At 58.7% G+C, this 13,443-nt stretch overlaps 1 protein-coding gene across 3 annotated transcripts in view; it reads right to left on the bottom strand.

Moving 5' to 3' along the window:
- MYRF (myelin regulatory factor) overlaps window positions 1-13,443 on the bottom strand; it is a 65,193-nt gene that overhangs the window by 21,004 nt on the left and 30,746 nt on the right. For all 3 annotated transcript variants that reach the window (XM_078869067.1, XM_078869066.1, XM_078869065.1), the window contains exons 2-7: window positions 9,686-9,767; window positions 6,336-6,737; window positions 5,635-5,696; window positions 4,592-5,141; window positions 3,501-3,604; window positions 343-493 (exon numbers count right to left, since the gene is read on the bottom strand). In XM_078869067.1, coding sequence (XP_078725193.1) covers window positions 343-493; window positions 3,501-3,604; window positions 4,592-5,141; window positions 5,635-5,696; window positions 6,336-6,737; window positions 9,686-9,767 — 1,351 coding nt within the window. The remainder of the gene's footprint in view (window positions 1-342; window positions 494-3,500; window positions 3,605-4,591; window positions 5,142-5,634; window positions 5,697-6,335; window positions 6,738-9,685; window positions 9,768-13,443) is intronic.

The raw sequence follows: 13,443 nt of genomic DNA on the forward strand, positions 1-13,443 counted from the left end.
CCGACATCCACGACAGAGCGTGACGACGGGCGTCTCGCTTATTGATTTATTTTTCATGCAATTATCGCCGCGCTCGGTTTACCCGCGGGTAGAGCCCACCGCCCACCGACCCCTCGTCCTTCACAGGTGCCACTCGCTAACAGCACGTGCCCCCATCGGCCTGGTGAGGGTGCTCTTCGTGTTGGTGTGTTTGTGCGCGCCGTGTCGCCACGCGCGTGTCGACCGCCACGCCGCCGTGGACGACCCTTGCTCACGAGGCGTCGGATCTCGGGACGTGATTCCGGGCGGCGTAAAAAAGTCGAACGCAAAATGGATCATGCGGGGTGAGGAGCGGAGGCTCACAGCTCCTTGCAGGAGCCGTCGAGCAGCGAGCACCACTTGTTCTGCTGGAACGGCTGCCACTTGAGGCACTGGTAGCTGGGGTCCAGGTAGGAGCCGTTGAGGCTGTCGCAGTCGTAGCTGTAGACGTCGCTGCCGCAGTCGCCTATCATTCCTGCGCCGCGCGCGAGCGAGCGACACACACACAGACACACACAGACAGACACACAGACACACACACAGACACACACAGACACACACACGTACACACACAGACACACACAGACACACACACAGACACACACACACAGACACAGACACACACACAGACACACACAGACACACACAGACACACACACACAGGCAAAGGTGCCGACGTGAGGCTCACGCGGGCCATCGGGGGCAAGTGCCGTTAGCGAGCAGCGACCTTGAGGCCGGGCACGGCGCACGCACGGCGGGGTGGTGTGGCCGGCAAAGAAAAAGAACTCTCACGCCACCGTCCGGCCGCCCTCGTCTCTCCCCCCCCCCCCGTGTCGATGTTTTACACGCAGCGCACCAAGTACTCATTTAGGGCTGAGTCGACCTAGGGGAGGCCTATGACCGGTTCAGATGATCGTCAACGGTGTTGGCCGTGAGCGGGAATGGAACTCGGGTGATGGCTGGGTTCGTAGCGCAGCGCGCTAATCGCTGCACCACCGCTCCCCACACATGTACACACACACACACGTACACACACAGACACACACACGTACACACACAGACACACACACATGGACACACACAGACACACACACACGTACACACGTACACACACAGACACACACACACGTGCACACACAGACACACACACGTACACACAGACACAAACATTCACGCAGGGAGACTGTCTGGATACACCAGGTGTCATCGGAGATGGACCGTGAAGTGGCCAAGAGATCGTCACCATCACCACCATCATGATACAGAATATATCTGTGTGGAGTTTCGAGAGTGCCACCCAAAACGCTCTTTATAACAAGACGTTCGCCAAACGTCTCCATGTGTCAGGACCCTCCTGGAGACTCTCCGGGGAAAGGAGCGCGCGGGAGCGGGGGGGGGGGGGGGTTGAGAAATGTAAATCAACGTGTTTTTCGTTTTTTCAAAAAGGAAAATGGAAAGTTGCATCGAAAGGCAGCGGCTTACCTGCACACAGACAAAGAGGTGAGCAGTCAAAGAGGCTGAGAAGGAAGGAGAGGAGAGACAAGCAGCCACTTAGAACAGAGGAGCAGGACGGCTGTCCGCACTACAGCTGCCCCCCCCCCACGCCGCCGTGGCTCAAGTGACACCCGGGGGCCTTCGCCGCGCTTTGCTCTGCAAGGATTCACACTTTTTGGTGTCTTTCGGTAAAGTCACGTAGGTACCTACGTGAGTGTGCTTCGTTCTCTCGGGCGTTTTCAACTACGACCGCGTTTCAAAACTTTCATCCATGCGGCAGAGGTCGCAACCGGGTACCCGATACCCGTACCCTACCCGATACCCGGCTACCCGTACCCGGCCAGGTACGGGTACGGGTACCCGTTTGCGACCCTGGTGCAGCCGGGTACGGGTACGGGTAGGCCGTGAGTCACTGGTGAGTAACCGTTTGTCACTCATTTCGGGTAGGGTACGGGTACGGGTAGGGAACGGGTACCCATACCCGGCCGGGTATGGGTACGGGTACCCATTTGCGACCCTGGTGCGGCCGGGTGCGGGTACGGGTAAGGAATCAAAACCCGTTTGCGACCTCTGCCACGCGGCTTTTCCTCTCCCGTGGGATTTCATCGCGAACCTTCCACCGGTGTCTTTCTCGTTCGGTCTTTGAACGGAATTCGTCCGGTGAGCATCTCTTGCATTTGTGTTTATTCGCGTATTGTTAATACTGCACTTAATTCTGTGATTATACTGTAGACAATTCGTAGTTATTTTCGTGATAACAGTAGAATACTAGTGTCTATCGTTAATTTCGTGATTATAAACGTGTATAGTATTCATACTGTGCTTGTTTTTGTGATTACCGTAAATGCTGAATTTTTGTGCTTTAAAATATTCATAATGGGCCAAGATAAATCCTGCAAGGCTAAATAAAGGCTCTGCTTTGACATTCGCCCATGCTCTGGTCCCCTAACCAGACGAAAGTGCACAGTATCCCTGTACATCGGGCACACATCTGATCGCTGAAACATTTGACACCGCAGATGCATTGGAGTGGCACCCAGAGGTCGGCGAACAAGGGGAAGAGTAGACCTACAGCCAGACAGTGGTAGAGATTGCGGTGATGACGATGACGATGAGACTGAATTTGCGGTCCTTGAAGATCTCAGTATCGATCAGAATCTGGCAGAAGGAAGGAAGCGGTGGCAACGCTGTTCCCATCGTCTCTCGCGTTCGCCGCGGTCCCTGTGCGTGCGGCTCACCTGGCTCAAGTTCACCGCGGTCCCTGTGCGAGCGGCTCACCTGGTGGCTCAAGTTCACCACGGTCCCTGTGCGTGCGGCTCACCTGGTGGCTCAAGTTCACCACGGTCCCTGTGCGTGCGGCTCACCTGGCTCCTCAAGTTCACCGCGGTTCCCGTGCGAGCGGCTCACCTGGCTCAAGTTCACCGCAGTCCCTGTGCGAGCGTCTCACCTGGTGGCTCAAGTTCACCGCGGTCCCTGTGCGAGCGGCTCACCTGGCTCCTCAAGTTCACCGCGGTCCCTGTGCGTGCGGCTCACCTGGCTCAAGTTCACCACGGTCCCTGTGCGAGCGGCTCACCTGGCGGGTCAAGTTCACCGCGGTCCCTGTGCGTGCGGCTCACCTGGCTCAAGTTCACCGCGGTCCCTGTGCGTGCAGCTCACCTGGCGGCTGAAGTTCACCGCGGTCCCTGTGCGAGCGTCTCACCTGCCTCAAGTTCACCGCGGTCCCTATGTGAGCGGCTCACCTGCCTCAAGTTCACCGCGGTCCCTATGCGTGCGGCTCACCTGGCTCCTCAAGTTCACCGCGGTCCCCATGCGAGCGGCTCACCTGGCTCAAGTTCGCCGTGGTCCCTGTGCGAGCGTCTCACCTAGCTCAAGTTCGCCGTGGTCCCTGTGCGTGCGGCTCACCTGGCGGCTCAAGTTCACCGCGGTCCCCATGCAAGCGTCTCACCTGGCGGCTCAAGTTCACCGCGGTCCCCGTGCGAGCGGCTCACCTGGCTCCTGCTTGATGGGGTTGAGGCTGCTCAGCATGTGCCCCGTGAGCGTGCTCGTGGGGGAGTCCGAGTGCTTCCGCTTCTTCGCCTGGTGGACCATCGGACTGCAAAGACAAAGGTCCCCCGCATAGCCTCAGCCGCCTGTCGGGGGCAAGCTCCGTCAGCGAGCAGCGCCTACGAAGGCCGGCACGGCGCATGAGGAGGTGGGTGGCCGGCACCACGCCCGGCCGCCTTTGTCTTCCCAAGTGGCGACGTTGACCGCGCACCGCACCCGGGTGCTCACGCGAGGCTGAGTCGACCTTCGAGGGTGCCCGTGACCCCTTGAGACAATCGTCACCGGCGTTGGCCGTGAGCGGCAATCGAACTGGGGGGGTCATGGGCGGCTTCGTAGCGGCGTGGCGCTGACCGCTGGCCACACCGCCGCTTGGTGAACCGTCGGACAGTGCCGGGGGGGTGGGGGGGGGTCGACACAAACGCATCGACTCCGCCCGTCTGCAATGTGGGGTCGCGAGCGATGTCGCACAGCTGTCAAGCCCCGTACGGTCTACAACCCCCGTGTTCTCGTACAGGGAAGTTGAGTTTTCGGGTGCACGCGGCGTACAGCCGTTTCAACGCGGGCAAAAAATGTGTTTGTCGATTTGCGATTTTCTCCCTTGTGATGGGCACTTTGTAGGATGAACGTTGAGATTGATAAGCGCACGGGGTAACCAGTAAGGTCTGAATTGGCCTGTAGTAACGTCGGCACTGATTAGTGGTTGACAGGTTTGATGCCCTAACGACCTCTCGTCGTTTTGCTACGAGGGACCTGCGCCTGAGAAAACCAGGAACCGGTCGATTGGAACGTCGGTGCCTACAACTGGGAGGCAAAACCAGCGCTGAACATGGCCGGCTCACAAATACGCCCGTACATTTAACCCCCGACAGCTGCCACCGGCCGCGTGGCGAAATTTGGATTTATCACAATAGCTATTGTTAATATCGTCGTCAATACGAGCGAGCGTTTCAACCGGGGAATGGGTTCGCACGTAAAACGTTGGGCGGGGGCGGGGGGGGGTGGAGGCCTTCATCCAGCAGCGGATCGTTACACTCACTCAGCGTTCGGCTGCAACAGCTGCTGCAGGACATGCGACTGCTGCTGCTGCTGCTGCTGATGGTTCACGTCCAGTGCCGGGTTGCACCCTTGAGACGCGGGCGGGTAAGCCGGGGGCCCGTAAGGCGCCTCCCGGCCGTAGTAAGCGGCCGGGCTTGCCGCGTGCTGCTGCTGCTGCTGCACGTTGAGGGACAACCCCATGGTCGGGGCAGCGGTCCGATGCGGCATCATGTGGTGAGGGTGGTGCGTGATCTGCGTGTGCGGCGAGATGTGGACTTGGGGCGGGAGGGAGTATTGCGGCTGATGCGGCTGCTGCTGCGGTTGCTGCTGCGGCTGCGGTTGCTGCTGCTGCGGTTGCTGCTGCGGCGGCGGCTGAGGCTGATGATGGAGATGCTGCTGCTGCTGCTGATGCTGCTGCTGCTGATGCTGCTGCTGGCGCAGGTGCGCGTGGACGTGCGGGTGCGTTCCCTGCTGCAGGTGCGGGTGGGGGTGAGCCAGGGGGCTCGACATTTGGCAGAAGCTGTCCGGCGTCAGGTGCTGGAGTCGCGTCTCTGCGGGGAGGCAATGGCAACAACAACAACGACGACGACGGGCGGGGAGATGTGGTGGGTGACAGGAGTCGTGGGAGGCGTGGAAGGTGGGGGGGGGGAGGGGTGAGGAGGAGGCAAAGGAGGTGGAGGAAGAGGGGGAGGAGGAGGAGGAGGATATCCAGAACTGTTTTGATTCACGAGCCAGGACCCGAGTCAGTCGCCGTCCTATCACTCTTCCATTGCTACCAGCGTAGTTGCTGTTCCCGTAAATTTGACTCACCGATTCCTCCACACCCTAACCTGTCCACTTCCTCCCTTTCACTGCTCCACTTGGGAATCCCTTCCCAAAATCATCCCCCCCAAACTCCTCGATCGATTTTGACGGTGCCGTCTGTTGCCGCCCGCCTAACGCCCTGGTGTCCCTTGTTGCGCCCCCGTGCTCAGGAACTGCGGTGAGTTATTCTCCGTTTGTAAACGGCGTGTCAAGACGAGGGGGAGGGCCCCCGCTACTCACCGTCCATCTGCTGCGGAGAGAAGGCCTCCGAGCTGGAGTCCGGCGGCGACTCCGGGAGATTCCTGCCGGGGAACGACAGCGCGGCCACGCACCGTCAGGGACGAGCCCGACTCACAGCGGCCGAGGGACAAAGTCGTCGTTGTCGCGTGGTGAACAGAAACGCAGCCGACCAATCGCCGGCGCTCGCAGCCAGCATCATCAGGCGGCGGTCGCGACGTTCATGAAAATGTCCTCCGCGTCTGAGCGGCGTGATGCCGTCGCGAAGGCCGCGCGTCACGTTTAGCCGGGAGCGCGCACCGATTGCAAAGAAGCCGACAATCTTCTTTGGTGCACAGCAGGTGGCACAGCAACACAAAACAACAATTTGTGAAACCTGTAACGCGCCGCCGATGCCGCGCAGATGAGCGGTGAAAGCAGCAGCGGCGGCAGCAGCCACGCGATGAGCTGCCGCCAAATTCCGACCCCCCCCCTCCCCCACCACCAGCCCCCAAGCTCTGCAATCCTCTACGTATGCAGCTGCTATCGGCCAATTAACGTGTGTTTACACGTGGGAGGAAACCGGAGCGCCCGGAGACAAACCCTCGCACGCGAGGGGGCAACACTCTATCCCGCGCAGACAAAGCAGAAGGTGAGCGAGGTGGCCCCATCGACTCCCTACACCTGCGAGCCCTGAGCGCCGACGGTGCCCCGCTGAGCCTCACCCGGGCCGGTAGGGCGCGGTGCGCTGGGCGGGGGCGCTGTGCAACCGGCGCAGCTCCCCGTGGCCCAGGAGGCTGCTGTTGGTGCCGGGCGGCAGTAGTGGTAGCGGAGGTTGCTGCTGCTGCTGCTGTTGCTGTTGGTGCTGTTGTTGCTGTAGCTGCTGCAGCTGCTGCTGCTGCAACGGAGCGAGGGGTCCCCGCGGGCCGCGCGCCGCGAGCCCGTCGGCCGGAGGCGAGGCCGCCGCGGCGGCGAGGGCCCCGTGGCGCGGGGCGGCACCGGCCGCGGTGCTGGCGGCCCCGGCACCGCCAGCGTGGCCGGGGTGGCCGGGGTGGCCGGGGTGGCCGGGGTGTCCCGGGGTCGGGCAGGTGGCGTGCGACGCGCCGGCCGGCAGATCCGCCACGCCGCTGCGGGGCAGAGCAGAGCGAGCGCAAACGCCCCCAACCAGCGATTCGCCTCTCTGGGGCTAGTCTCATTGCCGTATTCTGTCTGTGGGTCTAGTCTCATTACCGTATTCTCTCTGTGGGTGAAGTCTCATTACCGTATTCTCTGTGGGTCTAGTCTCATTACCGCATTCTCTGTGGGTCTAGTCTCATTACCGTATTCTCTCTGTGGGTCTAGTCTCATTACCGCATTCTCTGTGGGTCTAGTCTCATTACCGCATTCTCTGTGGGTCTAGTCTCATTACCGCATTCTCTGTGGGTCTAGTCTCATTACCGTATTCTCTCTGTGGGTCTAGTCTCATTGCCATATTCTCTGTGGGTCTAGTCTCATTACCGTATTCTCTGTGGGTCTAGTCTCATTACCGTATTCTCTGTGGGTCTAGTCTCATTACCGCATTCTCTGTGGGTCTAGTCTCATTACCGTATTCTCTGTGGGTCTAGTCTCATTACCGCATTCTCTGTGGGTCTAGTCTCATTACCGTATTCTCTGTGGTTGTGTCGTCGTGTTCCCGGTATTTTCTGGGTGCAGTGTATTTAGGGTTAGGTGGGGGGGGGGGGGCGACTGCTCGTGTAATCACGGCTAGTCTACTCAGAATGAGGGTCGGGGGTAATTCGATGGTCACTATAATTCGGGTCGGGTGTAGGGCTGGGGTTGGGGTGCAATTAGTTCCACGGTAATTCGGGCGACGGTTCCTCGTTCGCTTGACAGTAATGCGGGTTCGGCGTAGGGTCGAGGCTGGTGTAATTAGGGTCACGGTTAGGGGGGGGGGGGCGAGTCCAAGACTTTGCTGGCTTGGCACACTCACAACGCCCGAACTGGACGGGTTTAAGCCGGGGTTGGGGGGGGGGCTTCGTGCTCTTGCTGGCGAGGTGCCCCCTGGCACTGCGCGACGAGAGGGGTGGGGGGGGGGGGCTCAGGAAGCCCTCAAATTGCCGGATCCAACGCGGCACTTGCTGCTGACAGTCTCGCACCAAAAGCCGTCTCGCGGGTAGCAGCAGCAGCAGCAGCTGCTGCAGCTGCAGGCGGCGGCGGTCATAAAGGCCGGGCCGGGCCCCTGGGCGGTCGCTGCGCCGCTTGCTCGCAATGGTGGGAAACGTCGCCGCGGTGCGGAAAAATGGGATTTGTTTTTTTCGTGGGGGGGGGGGGGGGGGCGAGAATTAAGCCGCAGAATGTGGAGAGAGGCTCTAGGGAGCAGCTGTTTGTCTTGTGTGTGTGCGGAACATCGCGCAATCTTCAGATGACGTTTTTTAAAATAAAAACTGAAACTGTCTTTATCGGTGTTCTGGATTATTCTTCAGTTTCTTTTTGCCGCTCGTGCGCGCGGGGGACGGCCGCTCTTGGAAGGCCCACGTGGTGGGGGGCCCGAAGGCCCACGTGGGGGCCAGAGGGCCTGTGGTTTCCGTACCCCGCGCTGACGAGGAGCGACGTTATCAGGCGCGCGTCGGCACCGCACGCATCGTCATTTAGCGCCGTCAAGTTTCGCTGCCACCCAGGCAGAGGTCGCAAACGGGTTTTGATTCCTTACCCGTACCCGTACCCGGCCGCACCAGGGTCGCAAACGGGTACCCGTACCTGTACCCGGCCGGGTATAGGTACCCGTACGCTACCCGAAATGAGTGACAAACAGTTACTCACCGGTGACTCACGGCCTACCCATACCCTTACCCGGCCGCACCAGGGTCGCAAACAGGTACCCGTACCCGGCCAGGTACGGGTAGCCGGGTATCGGGTAGGGTACGGGTATCGGGTACCCGGTTGCGACCTCTGCGCCCAGGTCGCCGCGTCCCCCCCCCCCCCCCCCCGCTGCCTCCTCCCACCAGAGTTCGTCACCTCATCTGTGTACGTCACCTCATCTCCGCCGTCGCGTTCGCGGTGTGCCGTCGTGAGGTGTCTGCGGAGCGTCCTCGGTGAAGGCGCGATGTGAAATTAGTTCGAGATGCGAGGCTGCTGCTGGTGATGGTGGTGGTGGTGGTGATGGTGGTGATGGTGATGATGATGGTGGTGATGGTGATGGTGGTGATGGTGGTGATGGTGGTGGTGATGATGGTGGTGATGGTGATGGTGGTGATGGTGGTGATGGTGGTGATGATGATGGTGGTGATGGTGGTGATGATGATGGTGGTGATGGTGATGGTGGTGATGGTGGTGATGGTGATGATGGTGGTGATGGTGATGGTGGTGATGGTGGTGATGGTGATGGTGGTGATGGTGATGGTGGTGATGGTGGTGATGGTGATGGTGGTGATGGTGATGGTGGTGATGGTGGTGATGATGATGGTGGTGATGGTGATGGTGGTGATGGTGGTGATGGTGATGATGGTGGTGATGGTGATGGTGGTGATGGTGGTGATGGTGATGATGGTGGTGATGGTGATGGTGGTGATGGTGGTGATGGTGATGGTGGTGATGGTGATGATGGTGGTGATGGTGATGGTGGTGATGGTGGTGATGGTAATGGTGGTGATGGTGATGGTGGTGATGGTGGTGATGGTGGTGATGGTGATGGTGGTGATGGTGATGGTGGTGATGATGGTGATGGTGGTGATGATGGTGATGCTGGTGATGGTGATGCTGGTGATGGTGGTGATGTGTGCAGCTCAACAGACAAATCACGTGGTCTGTGCACCAGGATAACAAAGGGAACTTACCCCCCACCCACCCTCCTCGGAATACCGATTCTATCGATCCTGTAGGGGTCACGACAATTGATGACGACGATGAGCCGAGTCGACCCCACGACCCCGAACTTGAACTCGCGACCTTCCTCCCACCGCCAGACCGAGCGCTCCGTCAAGAAGCCCCCCCCAAAAGAAGAACGTCGTCCGTTTCAAACGGTGGTCCAAATCCAGCGGTGGAAATTCCACGTTCCCATGGACGCGAAAGAGAAATGCAAGAAGCACGCCATACTCACAGGTCCTCGTTTTCGTTGATGTACTGCTCGAGAATGGACGTGTCTATGTTGGAGATGTCCAAGTCTTGTCCCGTCTCTGGACCTGCGGTGAACAGGAATGCCAGACGCGTCCAGGGTCAGAGTTCAGGGGGTTTACGGACGGCCAGGACGCAGAGCGGGGGGGGAGGGGAGGGGGGGCGCCAGGAATTCTCCGAGCGCTGTGAAAGCGGTTCACGTTTTCACCGTCGACTTCGAACATTTTTACTGCTCCGGCACGAAAAACAACAACTGGAAAATCATCCCGTTGCTGCTGCTGCCGCTGCTGCTGCTGCTGCCGCTGCTGCTACCGCTGCTGCTGCTGCCGCTGCTGCTGCTGCTGCTGCCGCTGCTGCTGCTGCTACCGCTGCTGCTGCCGCTGCTGCCGCTGCTGCTGCCGCTGCTGCTGCTGCTACCGCTGCTGCTGCCGCTGCTGCTGCTGCTGCTGCCGCTGCTGCTGCTGCTACCGCTGCTGCTGCTGCTGCTGCCGCTGCTGCTGCCGCTGCTGCTGCTGCCGCTGCTGCCGCTGCCGCTGCTGCTGCTGCTACCGCTGCTGCTGCTGCCGCTGCTGCTGCCGCTGCTGCTGCCGCTGCTGCTGCTGCCACTGCTGCTGCCGCTGCTGCTGCCGCTGCTGCTGCCGCTGCTGCTGCTGCCGCTGCTGCTGCTGCCGCTGCTGCTGCTGCCACTGCTGCTGCCGCTGCTGCTGCCGCTGCTGCTGCTGCTACCGCTACCGCTGCTGCTGCTGCCGCTGCTGCTGCTAATCACGTCTGGGCTGGAGCGCTCAGCTCCCGGATCGAGCTCGACATGACCGCAACAAGACGTTCCATTTTCAAGGGATTTCGACGTTTTAAATGCACTTTTTTTAATATATATTTTTAAAAAGATTTGTACAAAAATAAAACAAAGGATATGATTGAAGGGTGTCTCTGGGCGGTGGTGGCCGGGATAAATAAAAAAAACACGGATATGTGAATTCCAAAACTGAAACGAAACGTTCGGTGATGAGAGTGTTTTAGTGATGTTTGGACGAGCGGAGAGTAGGTCGGGGCGTTCGTGAAGGCTTGGGAGAGAACGTGTCTCTCTCTGTTTATTTTTTATTTCAGCCTTCGCTCGCTGCTGAGTCACGAGTTTGAGAGCAGCTAAGAATAGAGGCCGCGTGTGTGTGTGTACACGTGTGTGTGTGTGTACACGTGTGTGTGTGTGTACACGTGTGTGTGTACGTGTGTGTGTGTACACGTGTGTGTGTACACGTGTGTGTGTGTGTACACGTGTGTGTGTGTGTGTACACGTGTGTGTGTACGTGTGTGTGTGTACACGTGTGTGTGTGTGTACACGTGTGTGTGTGTACACGTGTGTGTGTACGTGTGTGTGTGTACACGTGTGTGTGTACACGTGTGTGTGTGTGTACACGTGTGTGTGTGTGTGTACACGTGTGTGTGTACGTGTGTGTGTGTACACGTGTGTGTGTGTGTACACGTGTGTGTGTGTACACGTGTGTGTGTACGTGTGTGTGTGTACACGTGTGTGTGTGTGTACACGTGTGTGTGTGTACACGTGTGTGTGTGTACACGTGTGTGTGTACGTGTGTGTGTGTACACGTGTGTGTGTGTACACGTGTGTGTGTACGTGTGTGTGTGTACACGTGTGTGTGTGTGTACACGTGTGTGTGTGTACACGTGTGTGAGCGGTAGTGTAGCGGTTAGCGCGCTGCGCTATGAACCTGGCGACCCGGGTTCGATTCCCGCTCACGGCTAACACCAGTGACGATTATCTGAACCGGTCCTGGGCCTCCCCTAGGTCGACTCAGCCTTAAATGAGTACCTGGTGCGGTGTGTAAACATCGCCACTGGGGAGACAAAGGCGGTCGGGCGTGGCGCTGGCCACCCACCCCCTCGTGTACCGCTCCGGCCTTCATAGGTGCTCGCTAACAGCACTTGCCCCTACAGTCTGTTAAGGCTATACGGGGGATCTTTGTGTACACGTGTGTGTGTGTGTACACGTGTGTGTGTGTACACGTGTGTGTGTGTGTGTACACGTGTGTGTGTGTGTGTACACGTGTGTGTACACGTGTGTGTGTACACGTGTGTGTGTACACGTGTGTGTGTACACGTGTGTGTGTACACGTGTGTGTGTACACGTGTGTGTGTACACGTGTGTGTACACGTGTGTGTGTGTGTGTGTACACGTGTGTGTGTGTGTACACGTGTGTGTGTGCACGTGTGTGTGTGTACACGTGTGTGTGTGTGAGCGTGTGTGTGTACAAGTGTGTGTACACGTGTGTGTGTGTGCACGTGTGTGTGTGTACACGTGTGTGTGTACACGTGTGTGTGTGTGTACACGTGTGTGTGTGTGTACACGTGTGTGTGTGTGTACACGTGTGTGTGTACACGTGTGTGTGTGTGTGTACACGTGTGTGTGTACACGTGTGTGTGTGTGCACGTGTGTGTGTGTGCACGTGTGTGTGTGTACACGTGTGTGTGTACACGTGTGTGTGTGAGCGTGTGTGTGTACACGTGTGTGTGTGAGCGTGTGTGTGTACACGTGTGTGTGTGAGCGTGTGTGTGTACACGTGTGTGTGTGTGTTTACACGTGTGTGTGTACGCGTGTGTGTACGTGTGTACAGGTGTGTGTTCGTGTGTACGCATGTGTACGCATGTGTGAGTTCATGTGTACGCGTATGTGAGCGTGTGTGTGTACGCGTGTGTACGCATGTGTGTGTGTGAACGTGCGTGTGTGTGTGAGCGTGAGCGTGTGCGTGGGCACGCACAGCGGTTAGCTCGACGCGCTACGAACCCGGCGGCCCGGGTTCGATTCCTGCTCACGGCCAACACCGGTGACGATTATCTACACCGGTCGTGGGCCTCCCCGAGGTCGACTCAGCCTCAAATGAGTACCTCGTGCGATGCGTAAACAGCGCCACTCGGGAGACAAAGGCGGTCGGGCGTGGGGCTGGTCACCTTCCCCCCCCCCCTTCATAGGCGCTGCTCGCGAACAGCACTTGCCCGAACCGTCTGTTAAAGGCTACACGGGGTATCTTTGTCTTTGTGGGAGTGTGCAAGCGGTTAGCGCACCGCGCTACAAACCCGGCGGATAACGGATTTCTAGGGCACAGGTCTGAAGAAGGCGGTGTGTGAACGTGTGTGTGTGTGAATGTGTGTGTGTGAACGTGTGTGTGTGTGAACGTGTGTGTGAACGTATGTTTGTGAATATGTGTGTGTGTGAACGTGTGTGTGTGTGTGAACGTGTGTGTGAACGCGTGTGTGTGTGTGAATGTGTGTGTGTATGAACGTGTGTGTGTGTGAACGCGTGTGTGAACGTGTGTGTGTGTGAACGTGTGTGTGTGAACGTGTGTGTGTGTGTGTGTCCGTGTGTGTGTGAACGCGCGTGTGTGTGAACGTGTTTGTGTGTGTGTTTGGCCTTCATAGGTGCTCGCTAACCGCACTTGCGCCTACAGTCTGAGGCTTTACGGGGGATCTTTATCTTTGTGTGTGAACGTGTGTGTGTGAACGTGCGTGTGTGTGAACGCGCGTGGGTGAACGCGCGTGCTCGGAGCGGTGGCGCAGCGGTTAGCGCCGCTACTCTCGCTACGAACCCGGCAGAGAGCCGAGTTCGATTCCCGCTCACGACCAACACCGGTGACGATTATCTGCACCGGTCCTGGGCCTCCACAGGTGCTCACGAACGGAACTTGCCCCAACAGTCTGCTAAAGGCTACACGGGAGAGGTGGGGTGGAGTGGTGGTG

This window comes from Lampetra fluviatilis, chromosome 27 (assembly GCF_964198595.1).
Source record: "Lampetra fluviatilis chromosome 27, kcLamFluv1.1, whole genome shotgun sequence".
NCBI classification, from domain to species: domain Eukaryota; kingdom Metazoa; phylum Chordata; class Hyperoartia; order Petromyzontiformes; family Petromyzontidae; genus Lampetra; species Lampetra fluviatilis.